This window comes from Benincasa hispida, chromosome 6 (assembly GCF_009727055.1).
Source record: "Benincasa hispida cultivar B227 chromosome 6, ASM972705v1, whole genome shotgun sequence".
Taxonomy (NCBI): domain Eukaryota; kingdom Viridiplantae; phylum Streptophyta; class Magnoliopsida; order Cucurbitales; family Cucurbitaceae; genus Benincasa; species Benincasa hispida.
The window spans coordinates 4,292,962-4,317,604 of record NC_052354.1 but is presented as its reverse complement, the minus strand read 5'-3'; the positions used below and the strand labels follow the sequence as shown (position 1 = coordinate 4,317,604).

Here is a 24,643-nt window from a genome sequence, read left to right as displayed (position 1 = left end):
CCAAAAAATCTCATTTAATCATCCCATCTTTTCCATCGAATCATCCGCATGTCCCTGAATAAGGTACCCGTTCATAATTTTATTCGGTTGGATCTCAATTTTTTTAGATTTCCTGGACTTTGATTTCAAATTAGTCAAACATAGGGCATCAAAACTTTAAGTATATGAAACCTCGAAAGATGAAATTAATATAAAATTTGAACACACAACAATAGATTTGAATACAATTTAGGCCACCCGATGAAATTCCACATGAGAGAAAGAGAATCATTTGGCCACCCACTTGAGAGTTGATTATTATAAGGAAAAAAACACTCTAGTTTTCTTCTCTAAACCATTAGAATCCATTTTGTTAGTATCACAGCATCTCTCACCTAGCCTTCAATGGCTTCTCCAGTAATAATGGAGAGAAGAGCTTCAATAACATCCTTATCTTCTCCTCCGCCTTGTTATTCTCTCTCTCTTCCTCCCTTACGAAACTACGACGTTTTCCTTAGCCACAGAGCTAAGGACACCGGACGTAGTTTTGCGGCCGATCTCCATGAAGCTCTCACGAATCAAGGAATTGTAGTTTTCAGAGACGATGAAGACGAAGAAGATGGAGGGAAACTGTTAATGGAGAAGATGAAGGCCGTGGAAGAATCGAGGTCTTCGATCGTGGTTTTTTCGGAGAACTATGGGAATTTGGTTTGCATGAAGGAAATAGAAAAGATTGTAATGTGTAAGGAGTTGAGCAAACAATTGGTTCTTCCAATATTTTACAAAATAGATCCAGGCAACGTGAGGAAGCAAAAGGGGAACTTTGAAAAGTACTTTAATGAACACGAAGAAAATCCTGAGATTGATATTGAAGAAGTTGAAAGCTGGAGATATTCAATGAACCAAGTTGGCCATCTCTCTGGATGGCATATCCAGGATTCCCAGTTAAGTAATTATTCACTCTCTTTTCAACTTTTTTTCTTTTTTCCTTTCATTTTTTCGTGGTATGAATTTGTACGTAGTTCAACAATTTTTATATTATTTTATGTTTTGTAAAGTTCATAATTATAAAATCTATAAAGGGTAGCACAAATGTTTCTTAAAAGTGTTCACAAGTCTTATAGTTTTTCTTTTAGGGAGAGAAACATATTTGTATATGTATTGTTAAACAAATATAATAGAAAATATAGGGTTAAGAGGTTGTGAGTTCAATCATGTCATCCTACTTAGGATTTGACACCATATGAGTTTCCTTCATCCAAATGTTGTAATGTCAGTTAAGTTGTCCTGTAAGATTAGTCAAGATACGTATAAGATGACTCAAACAATATTAAAAACAGTATATATGAAAAACATGGAGTTAATATATATTTAGAGAAAAAAAATTGAAGAGAGAAAGTTCATGAAAAAACTAAGATGGAGAGTTTTTCTTTAATTTTTGTTTAGATAAAAGGAGTTATTTATTTATTATTATATTTTTTTTTGAAAAAAAAAGCTGGGGAGAAAAGTTAGAGACCTGAAGATCTGTTGAAAAAAGGTTAGAGGAAGGAAGAGATGTTTTAGAGAGGGATGATAAAAAAAAAAAAAAAAAAAAAAAGAAGAAGTTTTTGAGTGAGAAGCTAAAAAGATGGAGTAAAATAAGAGAGGTAATTATATATGTTAAGTTAGGGAAAGAAGAATAAACTAGAGAAAGGGAAAGGGAGATTATAGAGAGAACATAAGAGGAATCTTCTCACTTATAAAAATCCAAATGAAAATCAATAATAATTAAATAGAAAGCAAAACTATAATATTTTTGTTTCTAAGCATTTTTTTTTTACTTGTAAAATATGCGTACTAAATATTTTTAAAAAATATATATTTTTTTTCTAAAATATTTTTGCTTTAAAATTTAGGATTCATATGGTTAGTGATATGAGAATAAAAATTAATATGAAAACAAGAGTTAAATGTAAAAGATTTTGGTAGCATACTTTGAAAGTGGATCTCAATACAAACAATAGTTCAAAACGTGGTTAAAAATAATATTTAAAACCATAAAGATTTAGTTGAATTAGGAACTAATTTATGAGCATGTTGTATTTTATAATTTTTTTATCATTAATATCTTAAAATATCATATATTTTATTATATGTTATAATATACATATTTACTTTTAATAAAACTTAATGAAATGAATTTACAAGAAATGTTATATATATATATATATATATATATTAAATGAATTTTGAAATTTTGAAATTTCGAATACAAATCTAGATACATTAATAATATATATGTAACAATTTAGTTTATAAATTTTAATAAGAATTTACAATAAATGTTATTATATATATATATATATATATATATATATAAATGAAATTTTGTATTTTGAAATTTCAAATACAAAATCTAGATACATTAAAAATATATAGGTAACAATTTAGTCTATAAACTTTAATAATGAATTTACAAGAAATGTTATAAATATATATTAAATGAATTTTGCATTATGAAATTTTGAATACAAAATCTAGATACATTAAAAATAAATATGTAACAATTTAGTTTATAAACTTTAATAAGCAACAATTTAAGTTTTTATGATGTTTCAACCTAGTTGAGATATTCAAGTGCACTCACTAATCTCTCGACTTCTAGTACTTTGTCTAATAAAAAGTAATTTAAGTCTTCATACTTTATAAATTGTAACAATTTAGTTCCTATAATTAAAAATTTATCGAAGTTTAATAAAATTTCTTATATGTGTAAATTAATAAGTTGTTACGTGATAAAAGTTAACATTTAATTTTAGTTTAATGATAAATGCACCAAGATAAGGGGCTTTAAATTGTTACAAGTTTGAAAGTATAGAAACTAAAATTGTTCCAAGTGCTTAATGACTAAATTATTATAATTTTTAAAGTATATAGATTAAAAATCTTTACAAACTAAAATTTAGGATTAAACTGTTACTTATATATATATATATAAAAGTTTATGGACTAAAAGTATTTTCTAGCTTTTAGTTATCTAAATCTTTTCATATTATTACCTTCTGTTGATGCCAAATTTTAGCCAAGGAAAATCACACCTAACTTCCATGTGACATCAACGGTAAATTTGTAATTTTTGGGAAGAGAGAACCTACAAAACAAATAAAAAATTGCTTTGATGCCTAAGTGTAAGAGGATTGTAGAATAAGGAAAAAGTTAAAAGTTTAAGTTATCTCATATGGAGTTATAATGATGTATTTATAGGGGATTTGATATAGGGTTTACCTTGATCTAACTAAGACTAGGGTATGAGTTTCCTAATCCTAAATGAGCTAGGTTATCTCTAAAGCCATATGAGTCTGGGCATGCTTGCCTTGTTCTTCAAACTCCAAGGCTTGGTCTCAACCGATTGGCCCAACATCCTTGTTAGGTTTCATCTCTTACGGCCTAACTTTGTTGGGTCTTTGGCTTTTGAGCTAACATAAAAGGCTTGGCATCGATAGAGGTCAAGGCCAACAAGGCCTAATTTGTCTTTGGACACATCCTTTGATCTTCTCTTACATTCCTTTAACCATTTCACCCTTGATTCCAGAATCTACCCATAATACTTTCAAACATCCCAGCAAAAGTTTGAAAATTTAAAACTAGTCTATATAACTCTTTTTTTCCCCTATTTTTGGACTTTTTGCTAAAGGTTCAAATTAAATGAATGTTTTAGAGAATTAAAACGAGAAAATAAGTACAATATTAAAAAATATATATGACCAAAAAACTAAAAGCTAAAAATTTAAGATCTTATTTCGGAACAATTTTTTTTTTTAAATTGTGTTTTTTCCTAACAATTTCTATATTATGATTTTCTTTACTAAAGAAATATTTTAGTCTATAGCTAAGTTTCAAAACAAAAAGCATGTAGTTTTTTTTTTTTTTTCTTTTGAAAAAAAAAACCAATTAGTTAAACTTAGTCGTTTCAATTCTCAAAATTTTGTGTGGATTTTGCTAACATAGCTAAAATGTAGATTAAAAAAAAAACAAAGAACATAGAGTTTAAAATAAGCTTAATTTTTAAAAACCAAAAAGTTGATAAGATAGATTATATGATGTTATTATTTTTGCTTAATTACCTTTTTATCGTTAATCTTGGTTATTGCTTGTTGCATTTTATATCTTATGTAGTAACCAATGTATGCTTGCCCAATGACTTTTATTATTCATTAAATATCATTGTGAGGTCTCAGCATTATTCACTGAGCCATTTCATTTCAATCCAATGTTCTTCCTTTTACTCTGACATGGTATCAGAGCCTTAGATTTTCAATTATAGTATCAAGCTCAGGCACCTCGGAAGAGGTGTTACTTCAGTCGGAGACTACTCTTCCATGGACAACGACAACGACCCTTCCTCCGTTTTCCCTCTCAATTTTCGCTCCTTCTTTTACCCTTCCCACAACACAATGTCTTCCCCACACGTTTGTTCAATATCCATCGATACCAGTCTCTCAAATTCCCAACCCCTTTTCCTTCACTCACAGTCAATCCGGCTTCTAGTATCCACCAATTTACAATGGCGCCCACCCAGTTTTCTTACTCTTCTCAAATTTTGCCTTATGGTCCTAACGCCTCATTCAACCCTTCCATAATCAACTTCCATTTCTTCCGACTTCTCAGTCACCTGCTGCCAATTTTTCTCATATGTCTCAATCTCTTACTAACAAGCTCACTGACTCCTACTTGCTCTTGAAGAATCTGTGTCTTAACTTGATTATGGAATATGGCGTTGAAAGCTTCATTGATGGCACGTTTCCTCAACCTAAAAAATTCTTGGATTCTCAATGAACTCAGATGGATTTGTATTTTTTATATTAGCAAAAAATGCAATCGAACTATCATGAGCTGATTTTACTCATTCTTTAATGAAGAAAAATGGGCAAAATTGTGGGATATGACCCTGCTATTGCAATTTGGGAGGCTCTACGCATTAGGAGTCAGTCATAGTCTATTGCCCGTATCATGAGCCTTTGCTCTCAACTCAAAAAGATCGAGAAGGATTGATTGGCTATACCTCAATGTCTTGCTCAAATCAAGGATGTTGCTGACAAATTCTACTCAAAGTAAATGGAAGATTTTTCAAATGGATATCAAATCAATATTCTTGAATGGATATTTGGAAGAAGAAGTCTAGTTAGAACAACTTATTGGCTATGCCGTGAAAGGTCAAGAAGATAAAGTCTTGAAATCAAAGAACACATTGTACGAATTGAAACAAGTGCCTAGAATGTGGAATAACAGAATCAACAAATATTTCCTTAACAATGGGTATTTGAGATGCCTGTTTATTGTCAGGTTTTATACATTCATTGTCGCTTACGATCTTCTAACCAAAAAAATGAAATTTGTTCATCGAGCCTAGAAATTACTAAAAAGAGTAGTACCAAGCAGTACTGCGTTGAATCCACGGGGAAACAACGAACTAGCCCTTGGGAATTGTTTGTTATGTTTAATTTCAATAAAAGAAATAATGCAAATTCCATGAATTCTACAACCTATTAGTAAAAACTAATAGCCCAATTAGCCAATTGTGAGATCAATCAAATTGACCCTAAATTAGTATTAAACTCTCTCTTCTTAGCGAGATCCAAGCTAAAACTAGTTCGCATTTAGACTAGAGTTACTTTTTTGTGACATCCTATAAGTTGAAAAGCCTAGACTCATAGCATGATTCATTGAAAATTAGGGCAAACAATGACTTCAAAAAAAAAAGTCTTAGCCGACACAAGCATTCCTAATTTTTGCAACCTAATTTACAATTATGCAAAGTCGTCATGTAAAATTTGCAAACAAGAATCCAATAAATTTGATTCATCAAATCAATTTTATCAAATTCTAAATAAACACAAATCACACCCAAGAGTTCATAGAATTCAGGAAAATTAATTTAACATACTCAAGAAATTGAACAAAATAACCCAAGAAGAAGGGTTTACCTAGCCTAGCATCTTTTTCAAATCAGCAACAATAAATGAGAAATTGAAAGCAAAAATGAAAAGAACTGAAAGATGGAAGAAAGAATGATGAAAAATTGGTGGAATCTCCTAAAAAAGCGTCCCAATTGGTGCTCCAACTCGTTCTTCCCTAAGCTGAATCATAGATGATGTTTACATAAGTTGGTCGCAGCGCCGCAATGCTTGGAAAGAGCATTGCAATGATTAGTTGCACACACACAAAGCAAAATTCTCCTTCATTTTTTGTAGCATTGCAATGTTGTTGGATAGTGTTGAAACATTGCCCTGTTCAGCAGCTACTGCCTGCGCCAAGGTAGCGCCAGGTTCCTTCATTACACGAGTGTTGCAATATTCCGACCAAAGACATCGCGTGAAATCCAGCATTGAGGCAGTGTCAAGGGAGGGTTGCAACATTGCCCTCGAGTGTAGTTTGGTAATTTTGCTTACTTCTTTCAACATGGTGCATCCAACTCCCATTTTAGCTCATTTTTTACTCGATTTTCACTCGAATGAATTAATTGCTCCTTGGGATCGACTTACCTACAAATTAGACAATTTAAGCATACGAAATACTCAATATGGTGGAATTAAGAACAAAATATTTGCTCTTTTTGAGAGTTAAGAATGCCCTTATGAACATTCCTTTTTTTTTTTTTTTATTAAGAGTAATGATCTTGGAGATATTCTTAAGTGGGAGTTTGAGATATTTGACTTGCACACGACTAGATATTCTTTTCAGTGTTGGATTAGTGAGTTGATTTATGGAATCTCCTAAAATTACTCGTTTGAAAGTAGGAAAGAGAATTCTTTGTTACATCAAAGGTATGCTTGATTATGAATTATTTCATTCTTCATCTAAATAATTCAAGCTTGAAGGTTATTGTGATAGTGACTGGGCTGTAGATGTTAATGACCGAAAAAGTACAAGTGGATATGTGTTCTTTATTGGTAATACTACATTTACCTTGAGCTCTAAGAAGCAACCTATTGTGACATTATCTATTTGTAAGGTAGAATATGTTGCTGCAGTCTCAAGTATTTATCATGTATTTGGGTTAAGGAATTTGCTAAAGACCGTGGGAGTTTTTCAAGATGATGCTACTGTGACCCATGTAGACAATAAGTCAAGAATTACTCTAGCAAAGAATTTAGTATTCTACGATCATAGCAAACACATTGATACAATATTTCACTTTATCAGAGATTGTATTTCAAGGAAGGAGGTTCAAGTTGAATATTTGAAAACTGAAAATTAAATTGTAGATATTTTCACAACATCACTCGAAGTTGATGTATTTAACAAGTTGAAAACTTTGCTTGGAGTCTTCCGAAAACATGTTTAAAGGGGAATTTTGAAAATTAAACATGTTTTTAAATGAGTTATACATGAATTAATTTATGAGAGTCGACAAAATTAAAGGATGAAAGTTAATTAAGTTAATGTAAGAGTTTTATTTATTTAAGTATGAGAGTTTCATGAATTAAAGTATTGGAGTTAAAATGAGTTTTATGTATTTAAGTATGAGAGTTAGAACTCGTGAGAATTCTATAAATAGGATAGTTTTGTATTGTAAAGTATCAAAGTTTGTAGAGAAGAATACACAAAGAACTAAGTTGGAAGAGTCTTTCAATTACAAGTGAAATTGTTCTCTCTAATATTCCTTTGTTAATAATTTATTTGTGAGTGTCCATCACACACTTCTTATGTAATGACTAATGTATGCTTGACAAGTGGCTTTTAAATATTATCACAAGGTCTCAGCATTATTCACTGAGCCTTTCCATTTCAATCCAATGTTCTTCTTCCTTTTACTATGACAAAAGTTAAGACCTCATTGATAACCATTGATTTTTCGGTATTTTTTTTTTAGAAAATTATGTTTGTTTTCTTCTTGGTTTCTTTCCAATCATTTTTCATCTTCCCTACCAAAACCTTAAACATTTTTAGTAAAATTCCAATAATAATAATAATAATAAATAAATAAATAAATAACCACGCTTTTTTTAATTTCCACCTGGATAATTTTGAGAACATTACTAAAAATGAAAATTTGTATAGGTCTGAAGAAGGAGCCATCGATGAAATTGTGAAGCATATTTTCAATAAATTGCGTCCGGATTTGTTTCGGTACGATGATAAATTGGTTGGAATTGGCCCAAGATTATACCAAATTAATATGCTTTTAGGAATAGGTTTAGATGACGTACGCTTTGTTGGAATATGGGGAATGGGTGGAATTGGCAAAACTACTCTCGCTAGAATTATTTACAAAAGTGTTTCCCATTTATTTGAAGGATGTTATTTTTTGGACAATGTCAAAGAAGCTTTCAAGAATGAAGGCTTAGTTTCATTACAAGAAAAACTTCTAACAGGAGCTTTAATGAAACGAAACATTGACATCCCAAATGCTGATGGAGCTACATTGATCAAGAGAAGAATAAGTAATCTTAAAGTTCTTATAATTCTTGACGACGTCAACCATCTAAGCCAACTTCAAAAGTTAGCCGGAGGTTCAAATTGGTTCGGTTCAGGAAGTCGAGTCATCGTTACCACAAGAGACGAACATCTCCTAATTTCACACGGAATCAAAAGACGATACAATGTCGAAGGGCTAAAGATTGAAGAAGCTCTTCAACTTTTTTCACAAAAGGCATTTAGTGAAGACCATCCAAAGACAGGGTATTTTGATCTATCTAGCCAAGTTGTAGATTATGCTGGAGGGCTTCCATTAGCAATTGAGGTTCTTGGATCCTCTTTACGTGATAAACCAATGGAGCAATGGAAAAATGCAATGGAAAAGTTGAAGGAAGTTCGTGATAAGGAAATTCTTGAAAAGTTGAAAATTAGTTATTATATGTTAGAGAAGTCTGAACAGAAAATTTTTCTAGATATTGCATGTTTTTTCAAGAGGAAGAGTAAGAGACAAGCAATTGAAATTCTTGAAAGCTTTGGATTTCCTGCTGTTCTTGGGCTTGAAATATTGGAGGAGAAATCTCTTATTACTACACCACATGATAAGCTACAAATGCATGATTTAATACAAGAAATGGGTCAAGAAATTGTTCGCCAAAACTTTCCGAACGAGCCTGAAAAAAGAAGCAGGTTGTGGCTTCGTGAAGATATAAATCTTGCTCTAAGTCTTGATGAGGTACGTTTCTAAATTGATACTTTTAAGCCTGTCTCTTATACACATCTAGATGTGTATAAGAGACAGATTCATATATATGGATGATGAATTAATTTTGACAGGGAACAGAAGCAATTGAAGGGATAATGATGGATATGGATGAAGAGGGAGAGTCACATTTGAATGTCAAATCATTTTCAGCAATGACAAATCTAAGAGTATTGAAACTGAACAATGTTTATCTTTCTGAAGAACTTCAATATCTCTCTGATCAGCTAAGGTTTCTCGATTGGCATGGTTACCCTTTAAAGTGTTTACCATCAAATTTCAATCCCACAAACCTGTTGGAGCTTGAGTTGCCTAGTAGCTCTATTCAACATCTTTGGACTGCTTCAAAGGTACATCAATAATAATATTAAATATTACATCATTTTGTACTTTAACACTTGTTTTATTTCCTCTATGTCATCCTCTTACTTTTAATAAATCGTAGTATTGATTCCTATTTTCAGTACGTTTATTTATTTATTTGTTTGTTTTTTTGTTTTTTTGCAGAGCTTGGAAACATTGAAAGTAATAAATCTAAGTGATTCTCAATTCCTATCCAAGACCCCTGATTTTTCAGGTGTTCCAAATCTTGAAAGATTGGTTTTGAGTGGTTGTGTAGAATTACACCAACTTCACCACTCTTTGGGAAATCTAAAGCATCTAATTCAATTGGACCTCAGAAATTGCAAGAAATTAACAACTATTCCTTTCAATATTTGCTTAGAATCTCTCAACATTTTGGTTCTTTCAGGCTGTTCAAATCTCACCCATTTTCCAAAAATCTCAGGAAACATGAACCATTTATCAGAGCTTCATTTAGATGAAACATCTATAAAAATTTTGCATTCATCAATAGGACATTTAACGGCACTTGTTTTATTAAATCTCAAAAATTGCACAAATCTTCTAAAACTTCCTTTCACTATTGGCTGTTTAACATCTTTGAAAACCCTGAATTTAAATGGCTGCTCAAAACTTAATAGTCTTCCAGAGAGTTTAGGAAATATTTCTTCCTTAGAGAAGCTTGATATTACTTGCACTTGTGTAAATCAAGCTCCAATGTCACTTCAACTTTTGACCAAACTTGAAATACTAAATTGTCAAGGACTATCTCGCAAATTTCTTCATTCATTATTCCCCACTTGGAATTTCACTAGAAAATTCTCCCATTCTCAAGGGTTGAAAGTGACAAATTGGTTTAATTTTGGTTGTTCTTTGAGGGTTTTGAATTTGAGTAACTGCAATTTGTGGGATGGGGATTTACCTAATGACCTTCGTAGCTTAGCTTCATTACAAATTCTTCATCTGAGCAAAAATCATTTTACCAAATTGCCTGAAAGCATTTGTCATCTTGTTAATTTGAGGGATCTATTTTTGGTGAAATGTTTTCATCTTTTGAGTTTGCCAAAGCTTCCACTAAGTGTTAGAGAAGTGGAAGCAAGAGATTGTGTTTCACTAAAAGAATATTACAATCAAGAGAAACAAATTCCTTCAAGTGAGATGGGAATGACTTTTATTCGTTGTCCAATATCCACTGAACCAGCTGAAAGATACAAAATTGATCAACCTCATCTTTCTGCCCTTCACCTAAGGACAATGACTCAACGATACCTTGAGGTAATTTCGCTACTTTTCTTTTCTCATTATATTTATAGTTATTTTTCGTACATGTTTACTTTTTAGGGCAAACCCATAAACATATTTTAGCATCTTTTGCCTTGAGATCAAGTATTTCTTCTGCAGAATTAAAGAGACAATTGTAAATATAGCAATCATATCCAAAATATTAGTAGATAGAGAACAATGCAAAAGAATTTTCAAATATAGTGAAATTTAGATAAAGTTCTTGAAGTAATAGACCATAGCGCTGATAGATCTATCAATGAGAGAATTTATCGCTCATATATAGAAGTTTATGAGCAATATAGGCTATCTCAGATAGATGTTGCTATATTTGTAATTCTTTCAAGACTTAGTTATTATCTCAACTAGAGTGACACATCCTTAGCACTCTATAATCTCTAGTTAGGTTTTAGTCTCTTAATTTGATCATAATATTTAAGATTAACTTCAATTTCTTTTAAAAAAATTATGGTTTTTTGAGTTTCACTTTGATTATTTTAACCTTAAAGTTTGCGAATGTCATTAGAAGTTGTTACCTTCTAATGTACATGCTTTGTAGCTATTACATGACTATAAAATCTCACAAGTTTGAAATAAGGGACAATATTTTAATTAGGACGAGGTCTTTTGAGTTATCTAAGTATCAATATTATACTATAGTGAAGATACATGGATGTGAATAATCATTATTTTTGTACAAATTTAAAGATGAGACGTCTAGCTCCTTTAATATCATGTTAAAGGAATTGCAACAATCACTTTTGCCTTGTTTTTATTATTATTTTTTATATAGATACTTGAGTTTCTTTTGTCCATTGTTTCTCTTCTGTGAATTTTCTTTCTTTAAATGTTTAATTTTGTAGGTTGATTTTAATTCCGAATTATGATTTGAGCTATGCTAATTTCGTCGAAGTTAGTCTAGTGTTTTTATACTTCTTCGATAAGTGATTTTTCCTTCTTTTCTTTTTTTTTTTTATTAAGTTTCCAATTTGGTTCTGGTAAGTTCTGGTTTTGGTTTTAATTTAGCCTCTATATATAATCTTAAGTAAGTTTCAATTTCATCCAATTTAGAGGGACACTATTTTCAATAAATTCAGAGGTCTTTTGATTTAATTAACAAATGAGGTCTTTTATTGCTTTAAATTGGAAAGCTTTCCTCTAGTCTTCTTATCGTACTAATTTTCTTCTAGGCTTTTCCCTAGCTCCTTTAAAAACTCATGTACTCATCTTTTCTTGGCAATACATCGAATTTAGGTCCAAGCATGATGAGGGTGCTATGGGTGCATCAACGTAGTTGAAATATCTTGGTGCATCTATTGAAGTAGAAGCAACACTAACATTCTAGAAGCATTTTGGAGTATCTACAATAGATTTCTTTAGAATTATGTTGAAGATGCATGTAAATATGTAAGAAGAAATATCTAGAAATATCTTAGTCTTTATTTAGGATCTACGGAATTCTAAAAAAGTTCTTTAGACGACGATAAGCTTCATAAAAATATATATAATGACGTAGATACCGAAAAAAAAAAAGCTAGAAAATCTTTTTATTTGGGCTCCAAGGATTGTATCTCTATAAATAGGAGATATGCCCCCATTTGTAAGCAAAGCAAGCAAATAAAGAAAGAAAGAAAAACAAGAGAGTTAGAGAAAAACTAAGGGGATATTTGGCTCACCAACATGAGTTAAGTTGAGTTGGTATAATATACCTACTCAATGTTTGGCCCACCAACTTTAAATGTTGGTGGAGTTGAGTTGGTATATTTTACCAACTCACCTAAACTCTACCTTCTTCTAATGCTCTCAATGGCTTTACGCATCGCCCATTGTTGGTGACTATCGCTGTCATAATCTGGTAAATAACTTTGCTTCAATGATTACCTCTGATGACAAATCTAGGCTCCAACAATCACCTCCGATTACAATTTCGACGACCAATTCCAGGATCTCACAACAACTACAATTACAACCAATTCTAGGCTCCGACAACCACCTCGATTACAACTTTGACAACCAACTCTGGCCTCTGAAATCACATCTTATTGAACTCTGAACACCAACTTTGATCTCTGATAACCTTCGCTCGACCAATTTTGGGCTCCGGCAACCACCTTCGAAGATAACTCCTGTGACCTAATCTGATGGCCATTTTTGCATGACCAACTCTGACTATCAATTTCAAGCTCCGAAAACTACCTTCGACAAACAAACTCCGGTGACCAACTCTGACAACCATCTCAAACTATAAATTTCCACAAAAATCACTTTCGATGATCAACTTTGATGACTACCTTTGAGTGGCAACTCCGACGATAAACTCGAGGCTTTGATAACTACCTCTAATGAAAAACTTTGACAACCAACTCTAATATCACATTCATGCGATCAACTTTGGCTTCTGAAAACCACCTCCGGCTACAAAACTCTGATGAAAACCATCTTTGATGATCAACTCTGCGCGACCAACTATGGGCTCCGAAAATCACCTCTGATTACAAACTCCAATGAAAATCATCTTCGATATCAACTTCGACAACCACGTCCGACTATTATAAGATTGATGATTATTAAATATGTTGTAGGTTTGTTGATGGTTATATAAATAATAGTATTTTGTCTACATTAGGGCCACGTTCACCCCATTGGAAACGTAATAGATCAATGGGAATAAAAAAAAGTGGGTCTTATTTGATTACCTTTAGTGTTGTTTACTTGTGTTCTAAATTTTTATTGGCACATGGGACCGACATCCAAACCTGTAATAATATATGCAATCTTATTGATGAATAAAGAGTACTCAATCCGATTGCACCTGAGAATTACGTCCTATGTTACCACTAGTGTCATAGTACCACTATTGTTACTGTTAGAGTTGAAAATTTATCAATTTTGAACCTTATCATCAAAGTCAAGCCATTATTCGAACTTGAACATTTCAAATTCTCTCAATACTTTATTCTAAGGTAACTTAGCTTATTGTCGTAGAGCTTCTAAAGATCGCCTACTGTTTGGGGCTGTGAAGCTTGTTGTCTAGGACACAATTACTTGTAGAGTGCATTCATCACTAAAATATGATAGGAGACCTTCAATTGGTTGGAGGAGAAGCTCAATGCTCAAAATCACAAAATGGTCTACATCTATGAAGTTGTATCTCCAAGGCCAAGACTTGTGGGATGTTACAGGAGGCATTGAAGTCCATTCACCTGAGAATGTTGTTGCTTCCAAGAAATGGAATATCAAGGCAGGTAAGGCCATATTTGGAATTAAAACTATAGTTGATGAAGAAATGTTTAAGCACGTCAGTATTGTGGAGACTTGAAAGTAGAATGGGATGTGTTTTCCTTTCTATTCTAAAAATAAAATGATGCGAGATTGCAATTTCTAAAGAATGATCAGCTCTTGTCAATTGCTTAAAAGGAGATGAATATCAAACTGTCGCGAAATATCTAAATTAGATCGCACTTCCACTATTTCAGAATTAGGAATGAGGGGATTCATTATCCATGGACTTAAACCTGAATATAGAAGCTTTATTGTTGCTATTCAAGGTTGGATAGTCCAACCTTCTTTGATTGACCTAGAAAACATGCTTGCTAGTCAACAAGCATTAGTTAAGTAAAGGAAACTAGTAAAACTAATCGAAAACAGGAGTACAAAAAAAAGAGTGAATGTTATAATTTTTGAATGATAGGTCTTTATGCTAGAGACTACCGTCATGAGAAGAAGATAACAGAAAGCAATGAAATCACCTTCCAAGCTGAGAGCATTAGTGAAGAAGAATTGGATGTAGAGTCATGCTTTGCAACAATAGATCCTAACCCATAGTCTGTCCAATGCAATGAAGAACGATGTGTTGGCTCTCCATGCTAGAGAGATAAATTAGGAAAATGATTGGCATGTCAATTCAGGCTGCTCTAACCACATGGCAGGTGATAAGAGGAAGCTGAAAAACACATCAACGTACAAAGGAAGTCAAGTTGTTGTAACCACAAACAACTCGGAGTTGCCAATAGCTCATGTTTGGCACAACTAGGATGATGCCCTATTCCAACTTTAATCAAGTGGAACTAGATAACATACTTTATGTGTCCGAAATGAGAAGAATTTGGTGTCGGTATCTCAGTTGACATCAATAGGAAACTTCATCATGTTAGGACCTCATGGTGTTGAGATGTACTAAGATTTCAATGCCAGTGGTACGTGCTTGATAAAATGACATCGAAGGGACTTCATCCATATCATGTTAGTAGAATGGGGCTAATATGAATAAGCAAGGGCATCTAAGGGCAGAGTGCATTGATTCTACTGGTGAATAATGTTATACATCAAGAAATGTTACAGTAGATGAAAAATCGCCATGACAGGCACCCGAATAAAAAAATACACATAAGGACCAGAGGTCTTTCAAGAAGGATCAAAAGAAAAATTAAATCAAGTGCAACATGCTCCAACAGAAAGATTAGAAGATCTTTCAAAGGGGAAAATGATAAAAAATAAGAGCAACTAAGGACATCGAGTCTTAGTGGTTGAGAACTACAATTAAGGCAATCAATCAGACAAAGAATATGAAATTCTAAATATGCAAATGCAACATTAGTAGTATTTGAAAAACCAACAACATACGAAGAGGTATCACAAAACATCGAATTAAAGACCGTGGAAGAACAAGTAGTTACATTAGAAGGAATCAAAATTGAGACTTAGTGCCAGAAGGCTAAGAGCATCTAAGCGTGTAGAGCTCCAATAACAACTTGAGATGATGGGAAGAGCTAGAATAGTTAGTATTGAGTGGAAATGTCGAAGAAGAAGAAACACCAACTATTCTATAATCTTCTTGGAGTATCTACAATAGATTTCTCTAGATTATGTTCAAAATGCATGTAAATATATAAGAAGAATCTAGAAATATCTTAGTCTTTATTTAGGATCCATGGAACTCTCTAGACAATGACAAACTTCATAGAAATATCTAGAATAACCTTGATCTTAGAAAAGACTAGAAAATCCTTTTACATAGGCTCCAAAGATATCATTTCTATAAATAGGAGATATACCCCCCATTTGTAAGCAAAGAAAGCAAAGAAATGAAGAAAGAAAAGCAAGAGAGTTAGAGAGAAATTTAGAGTGAAAAGTAAATGAGTGTATTTTGAGAGAGTGAAAAAGGATTCTCTCAAACGTGTCCATCTTTGTAAATCTAAATAAAAGATTCTTTCTTCTAAAGAGATTTTATCTTCCTTTTATGCTAACTTCTTCACCAGCACCTCCTGACCGCTCTTTTCTTTTGTCTATAGTTAAAAAAAAAGAGAGAGGGAGAGGAAGAGAGACAGTTTGAAATATAGCAATCAAGCCCAAAATTTGTAGATAAAACATAATACAAAAGAATTTGTAGATATAGCAGAATTTAAATCTAGTTTTCAAAGTCAATAAGTGATAGGCCATATTATTGGTAGGAGTCTAACAGTGATGCAGTCTATCACTTATAGATTTTGCTATATTTGTAATTTTTAAAAATATTGCTATACATTTAATTATTATCCCTAAAAGTGATATCCAATGTGATTAAAAAATAAAAAAGAAAAGAAAAAGAAGAAAGCAGAAACGATACCATACCATAGTGATCAAGATATGTGGATGGTCATTGCCTATATAAGTTTAAATACAAGACGTCTAGCTCTTTGATATCAAGTTAAACTACCACAGAATCCAAAACCTCATGATAGTTAGAGATACAGTAAATTTAATCTTATATTATTAGTTGAATAAGACACAGAGGAATAAACTGAAAATTGTAACTATTTTTGATTTGGCAGGTCCTCACATGGCAACAAGAAAAATACTCTTTTGTGATCCCCTATCCTAGTTTCATAGCATGCTTTGATGAAAAAAGATATGGATTCTCAATTACAGCCCATTGTCCACCAGATTACATAAGTGAAGAAAATCCAAGGGTTGGAATTGCTTTAGCTGCTGCATTTGAAGTCCAAAAACATGAAATTAGCAATAATAATTCAAATTTTTTTTGTGAGTTCATAGTGAAAATGGAAACAGATGAATGCCCTCTAAAATCACCCCTAGTGTTTGATGGCAACAACCTTGAATTGGATAACCCAATTGGACTATCAGTTTTTTACATACCAATGAACAGGATATCAAGGTGGTTGAACGAATGTTGCTGCATTGATGTTTCAATAATGACTGATAACCCATTTGTGAAGGTCAAATGGTGTGGAGCTTCAATATTGTATGAACAAAATGTAGGGGGTTTTATTGGGAAGATGATCAAAGCCTTGTTTGGATCTCCTGAAAAATACCATACATCAATTGTTGATCATCTTTTGAAGCGTCGGAATCGTGTAAATGTTTCTACTTTGATGGATGGTGGAGCTCGTTACAAGGCTTCTTGGTTTAATGCATTTCAAAGGTAATTCAATTAAATCATTCTCTCTCTCCTTATACACACCATTTGACATATATACATCAATTCTCTCTCTCCTTATACACACACATATATATGTATATATACACACATATATATATGTGTATATATACATATATATAAATATATATATTTTGATGTTCTTTGTCAAAGCTAGTTAATCAATTGCTGAAACTATTGATGAATTTTTCAACCATGTTCTCTTAATTGTTAATCAATTGAGATCAAATGGAGAAACAAATTAAGATCAAAGAGTAGTTGAAAATATCCTTAGAAGTATGACTCGAAGGTATGAGGATATTGTTGTTGCAATGAAGAATCCAAAGATTTGTCAACTCTCTCCATCGATAGCTTAATGGGGATCTCTTCAATCCCATGAGCTCAGAATGAAGTGGTTTGATTCTACTCCTTCAGAAGAAGCTTTTCATATACAAACCTCTTATAGAGGGAGGTCTGGTGGAAGAAGAGGTCGACGTGGTGGTAGAGGAAATGGACTGTCCAACAACTTCAAAAATTGTGAGTTAGAGATCAGAGACAATCAAACTTCTTCAAATAGAGGATAGGGACAAGTTCAAGTAGAGGAAAAAGCAAAAATGGAGGCCGTGGATATTTTTCTCACACACAATATTTCAAATGTAGACGTTATGGGCATTTTAATGTACACTATTGGTCCAAGAAGTCTAATTGAAATCAAGCTGAAATCACTCTAATGCATGAGTAGGAGGATAATGATCAATGTCTTCTCTTCCTCACATTCAATGTCCAAGAAACAAGCACTGAAGATATATGGTATCTTAATAGTGCTTGTAGTAACCATATGACAAGAAGAAATGATATTTTTATATCTTTAGATGAATCTCATCAAAATGAAGTAAAGACCGGTGACAACAAGAAAATTGAAGTCAAAGAAAAATGAGATATTCTTGTCAAGACAAAGAATGGAGCAAAAAGAATCACTGATATTTATAATGTTTTAGGGCTCAAGCACAATCTTTTAAGTGTTGGGCAGTTTCTGCTGCAAGGACAAGATATTATCTTTAAAGATAGTATATGCAAGATGTCACACACCCTCCTAGATTACCCTTCTTAATCCATAAGTGAATGTGACGACAGTAGTTACCAACCCTTTTGTGGCACTTATTGCCTAACTAACATCCTTAACCTACTTAGATCCCTGGAATACATATATAACCATTCACCAAACTAATGAAACTTTAAAAATAACCTCAGAACACCAGGGATCAACAACAACGTAATTACATCATATTAATACATACAGAGTTCAACGATCCCAATATACTTTACTAGTCCCTAATATGAGCAACACATATGTACAAACATTTACAGAGTAAACACCTAAAACTTCTCTCTACACTTTGGACTTTTAACTGGAGTCCTTGAGTGGCAGAGCAGGATGATAGCTAACCTCTGGGGAGATGACCACTACCTGGGAAAAGAAAAATATTTGAAAGAATGAGCTACTCACCCAGCGAGTGACTTAATAAAAATAAAAATCTCATGCTTAAACTAAAAGCTCGAAAACATACTACTGAAACTAAAATAGGCCAAGCAAACATGTACATAAAACTTTTAAAACCATTGTATCTGAAAATTGAATCTTAGTTGAGAATGAACATCCATCGCTCTAATTCCTAACGCCAATCCATGGCCAGAAAAAACCCTTACTTCAATCTCTTCATACTAAACTATGGCTAGGAGAGACCCCTACGTCGATCTCTTTATTGAACTACCTACGTGCACATTTGTTTACTAAGTACCGTCAACATCTTTGGTACATTTACTCAAATACATTCCTTACCTTTAGCATCCGGCTCACTTAAGCTATCAAGTTCTCGAAAAGCATTAAAAAAATAGTTTTCAAATATAGCATAGAAATCTCTTTAGGATACCTTCCCTACCTTCAGTATCCTTTTTCATTGTGTTTAGGAATACCAACACATATACTTTGATAACCTTAGGTATTTAAAACATAGTACATCAAGATTCATTCAACTTTAGCTTTAACCCTAACGCATGATCAACAACGTTAAGAGCACATATGCTTTAAAACATAATACAAATACTTCTAACATAAACATGTCATAGAATCTCCTTTTGAAAACTACCATGGTTCAACCATTGTACCAAAGCATTTTTCATAAACTTTGTAACTAGCATGCGTTTATAAACTTTAGAGAAATGCATTGCTTGGAACTTCGTGTAAAATAACCAACATAAAAGTAACTATTAATAAAGCATGGATTATTAAAATATTTATAAACCATTTATAAATCATTTATAGTCACTCACATCTCGTCGGGGCTCTTAAACGGTTTATATGCCTCTCTTAGCTCTTCTTGGCCTGAAAGAACACAATCTCGATTAGATCCCTTAGAATTCTCAGCGAAAAGCTTCAAGTAGCTCACTTACTAATGAAACTTTCACCAACAAAATAACATTACTAGTAAGATGATCATTATGAGCGAGATCACCCTTATGAGCGAGATTTACCACTTCTATCGAGATTTGTGACTTCTAGCGAGATTCAGCACAAAACCAGTGAGATCTTCATCCTTAGCGAGATCCTCCTCTTCCCTAACTCACTCTCGCTCTCGCTCATTTTCTTATCTCTCGCTCGCTCTCGCTCATTATGGTGAGCTGCTTGCTTAATCTTCCCAAGCAGCTGCCTGCTTACATACCGATTCCCTGTTCCAACTTCAAAAATTCATAACTTAAAATCCAAGATTCTTTTTAAGAAACTTCCTTCTACAAACTTATTTAGAATTGAGATAACTTTCTTATCTTTAAAATATTAGCGGAAAATTTCTTGTAGTTTGTCCTGGAGCTTCCAATCTTCACTCCGGTCTCTGATTAATCCGAGAATCTACCCCTTCTGCAAATTCTTCACTTTTACTATTCTCTGTGTGAGATCTTCTCCGGTAAAACAACCTCAAAAACTAGATTCTCTCAGCTTTCGAACGATACCAATCTTACTTAATTTGCTCAAGTCATTTTCCAAAATCGAGCTTCTGAAGTTCTTCTTTCTTTTATACTTCCTTCCACCTCCCCTGTTCAAGGGTCAAACTGCCACCTCTACCAGTAGTTAGTGCTTCCGGCCAATTCCCATTAGTGAGTTTCTTCAATTAATTTATTTTTCCTTCCCTTCCTTCATAACCCACGTTAGGCTTCGCCTCATAATATAAATTTAGTGTGCATCGCATACTCCATCGTCAAACGCCTAGTACTTATCGTCTAGTGCCCAAGGTCTATTGTCTAGTGCCCAACGTCTATCGTCTAGCACCCAGCGTCTATCGTCTAGCACCCAGCGTCTATCGTCTAGCGCTCAGCATCTATCGTCTAGCATCCAACATCTATCGTCTAGCGCTTTTCGTACAGCTCATCTCTAGCACTGATGTCGATCGTGTAGTGCCGCTTACACTATCATCCAACGCGTAATGCCATCATTTAGCGCGATCTTTCGCATCGTCTAGCGTATCGTTCAACTCCACGAAATTACTACACGATCGCCTACTGCATCGTTTAACTCTCCATGCATTTACTGTACGATCGCCCATCGTCCACCTACACGATTGTCTACCTTATCGTGTATTGCTGTTCATTTACTAGACGATCGCTTACCCAATCGTATAGTGCCGCTCATCTGCTACACGATCGTCTAGTGCCTTTGTTCGCACATACTTGAGGTTGCTGCAAGCCTTATCAACGCATCATACCTTTCAATCCATGCATTCATCCTTAGTACCAACACATTTGCCTTCAACACTTAACCTCTACAAGCCTTGGTTGCTACCACGCAACCCCAAGCGTTCACACTTCTCCATCAACGCATGCCTACACTTTGCTTCCATACTTAGCAAATTTTCACTTGTTATTATCTAAAACTCACCCTTGTCTAACACTTATAATTTTCTACCTCCATCGGCCTACCTTCTTTACCTCCTTTCATAATTTTACTTAACACGCTTGTTACTCACTTATGTAGGAAAAGTGGAGTATGGGGTTTACACAAGAATGGAGGTGTCATAACAAAGGTGTGAATGACTCACAACAAAATGTTTCCTATTAAAATGCACTATTAGAAGCTTGTTTGTTTTGAGGCTTTAGTAAAGGACACTTCGTGGCTTTGGCATTGTTGGTATGGGTATCTTAATTTTGACACTTTATATCACATGTGTCAACAACATATGGTGAGAGGAATGCCAAATATTAAAAAAGAAGATCAACTTTGTGAAGCATGTATTTTTGGAAAGCATCATCGAAATTCATTTATGACAAGAGGTTCTTGGAGAGCATCAAAGCCTCTAGAGCTCATCCATATAGACTTCTGTGGATCTATGAGAACTACTACATATGGAGGTAATTGTTATTTTCTCACGTTTATTGACGATTATAGTTGGAAAACATGGATTTATCTGCTAAAAGAAAAGAGCTCATCCATACAGACTTCTGTGGATCCATGAGAACTACTACATATGGAGGTAATCGTTATTTTCTCACGTTTATTGACGATTATAGTTGGAAAACATGGATTTATCTGCTAAAAGAAAAGAACTATACTTTCAAATGTTTGAAGACTTTCAAAGCAATGGTTGAAAATGAAAGTAAAGTGAGATTGAAAACATTGCGTTTGCAAATTTCTTGAAAGAAAATGGAATTAAGCATCAGAAGATTGTTTGAATAACTTCTCAATAAAATGGAGTTGTAGAGAGAAAAAACAGAATAATAATGGAGCTTGCAAGAAGTATGTTGAAAGCCAAGAAACTCTCAGATCAATTTTGTGGAGATGTAGTAACTTGTGTTGTTTAACTCTTAAATCGAGCTTCAACTAAAAGTGTGCAAGATATAAGTCCTCAAGAAGCATGGAACAGCTTAAAGCCAACTGTTAGTCACCTAAGACTATTTTGATGCATTGCTTATTCTCATGTTACAGATGAGAAAAAAGGTAAGCTAGATGATAAATCAGAAAAGTGCATTTTTGTTGTGTACAGTAAGAACTTCAAGACTTACAAATTATACAACACTGTAAGTAAGAAAGTTATTATTAGTTGAGATGTCAAGTTCAATGAAGCAGAATTCTAGAAATCGGGTGTAGAAAATAAAGATTGGAATCCATTACTTATTGAGATGGGTGGTAAAGAAGATGCTCGAGACTTGGAGCTTGAAGAGACTCAACTAGTGGCTTCATCTTCATCTTCACATTCCATAAGTGATGAAGAAACTACTTCAAGGATGATAAGAAGTATTCGTGATATCTATAATACTTTAAGAAGAATGTTGGGTGATGATCATGCTGGTTTTGCTTTATTTGTAGATGTTGATCCTATATACTTTGAGGAGGCAATTGAAGATGCAAAATGGAAAGATGCAATGGATCAAGTGATTGATGCAATAAAAAAAAACGAGACATGGGAATTAGTCAAACTACCAAAAAATAGAAAAGCTCTTGGAGTCAAATGGATTTATAGAAAAAAGTTGAAGCAAAATGGAGATGTCAAGAAATACAAGACAAGACTTGTCATGAAAGGGTACAAACAAAATTATAGTGTAGATTATGAAGAAGTTTTTGTACCTATGATTCGCTTGGTGACTGTTTAATTGCTTCTAGCCGTAGCACAAAATAACAGGAAAGTACATCAAATGGATGTCAAGTGTCTTTTATGTCTTTTGGGAAATATCTCTTGAGTACTATATAAAGAGTTCATTTCCCTCATTTATAATAAAGTGAAGGAAGGAAATCAAATAAATAGAAGAAAATTGAGTTTCAATAGAACAATATTTTTCTCGTGTATTATTGAGTTTTGTAAGAGAATAAGTTTCTTCTCTTCAAAATCTGTGAGATTTAGAGTGAATCTTAGAGTGGGCTCATCAACACTTCCAACAAGCTTATGCCTAAAGTGAACAATATCATATCGTTATTGAGATATGTAAAAGTTTTGTTGTCTTTATCATATTCATACATTAATTAATGGATTATTTTATTAGTTTTCTTTCTTCTTGTCTCTCTTTAAAAATATCTACATTATTAATGGATTGTTTCAGGACAATTGGGTCATTTCCAAGACTTGAACCTAGTGAACCACCACCTGATCAGGCTATAGAGAATTGTTCCACCATGAATGCAACTTTTGAGGGTGAAGAAAGTGAAAGTGACTACTCTATCATCTTAAAACGAAACCTCAAGGCAACACTTCTAAGGACTTTCGAGGTTTTCTTTCTATGCTAAACCTTTTATATGGGGTGTTTTAAATTAAGTCATTTTATAGAGGAAAAAAATTGAAGTATTTAACAACATTTCAATTTTTGAATCATCTTAAAACAGAACTTTTGAAACAATTTCAAAGTTTATTTTAAACTTTTTTCTTAATCAAAAGAGTTTAAAATCAAAATGATTTTTTAAAAAATATTTTTTTATCTAATCAATCTAAAAATTACTTTATATCAATAAAGAGACGTGGGAAATCATGAGGATGCTAAGATTGTGTCAACCTAGTTAGGATAATCTAGTACATCTATACATCCACAATCCATATATTTTTTTTTTTTTTTTTAAAAAAAGAAAGAATCTGAATAGTTCCTTAAACTCTTCATATATATTTTAGAAATGTAGGTTTAGGGAAAAGTAATTTGAAGTTTACTGCCCTAAACCTTTCCTAGGAATAATGTCAATTTTTTATCTATATTATATATTTTCAATTCATCTTGAATCTTACATTTTTTTTTATAGGTTTCTTAATTGTTATCTTAAATTCAAATAAGTGTTGCAATAATTCTTACATCTAAAAAAGTCTTGATTAGAAAATCATTGAATAAAATAATAGTCTCTTATGTATGGTTGATAAGTTACAAAACATATCTAGTAAAAAGTCACGAGAATTTAGAGAAAAACAAGTTGAAATTATATTAAAATTTGGATGGAAGATTTGTCTCGTCTATGATATTTGGGATTCTTCATTGGATTTATCATTCTTGGAATCGACCTCTCTTTCTTTCTTTTTTTTTTTTCTTTTTCTGAATGAATGACTGTTTCGATTTTATAACCTCTAATATTATCTTAGATAAACACGTGTTCCATCTCAAAGCAATGAGAGGAATAATCCACGTGTCTTAAAAATATTTTTAATTAGTTAAGGGAAAAAAAGCTATAAGTTAATTACATGGATGTTTCATCAAATCAACTCTCTTCATGTCTAGGAACTGAAGCTGTATGGTGAATACTACATTTTTCCTCAAAAAGAAATTTCAAGAAGTTTCTTCAATTTTCAACTAGAAGAGCCTAAAATCACAATCAAGATACCTCCAAATTTGCATAAAGATAAGAAGTGGATGGGGATGGCCTTTTTTGTAGTATTTTCTGTTGATAAAAATTCACAAAAATCTCATTCCTTCTCTTACCAAGTGGACAATGATGAATATTCAATGGAAAGAGA

At 32.9% G+C, this 24,643-nt stretch overlaps 1 protein-coding gene across 1 annotated transcript; it reads left to right on the top strand.

Moving 5' to 3' along the window:
- Positions 1-384: 384 nt before the first annotated feature.
- Positions 385-14,584, top strand: LOC120079909 (TMV resistance protein N-like). The gene is given in 8 exon segments (XM_039034363.1): positions 385-928; positions 6,837-7,083; positions 8,020-9,109; positions 9,211-9,486; positions 9,644-10,753; positions 13,905-14,004; positions 14,236-14,409; positions 14,451-14,584. Coding segments are annotated over 8 exon segments (3,675 nt in total).
- Positions 14,585-24,643: the final 10,059 nt, after the last annotated feature.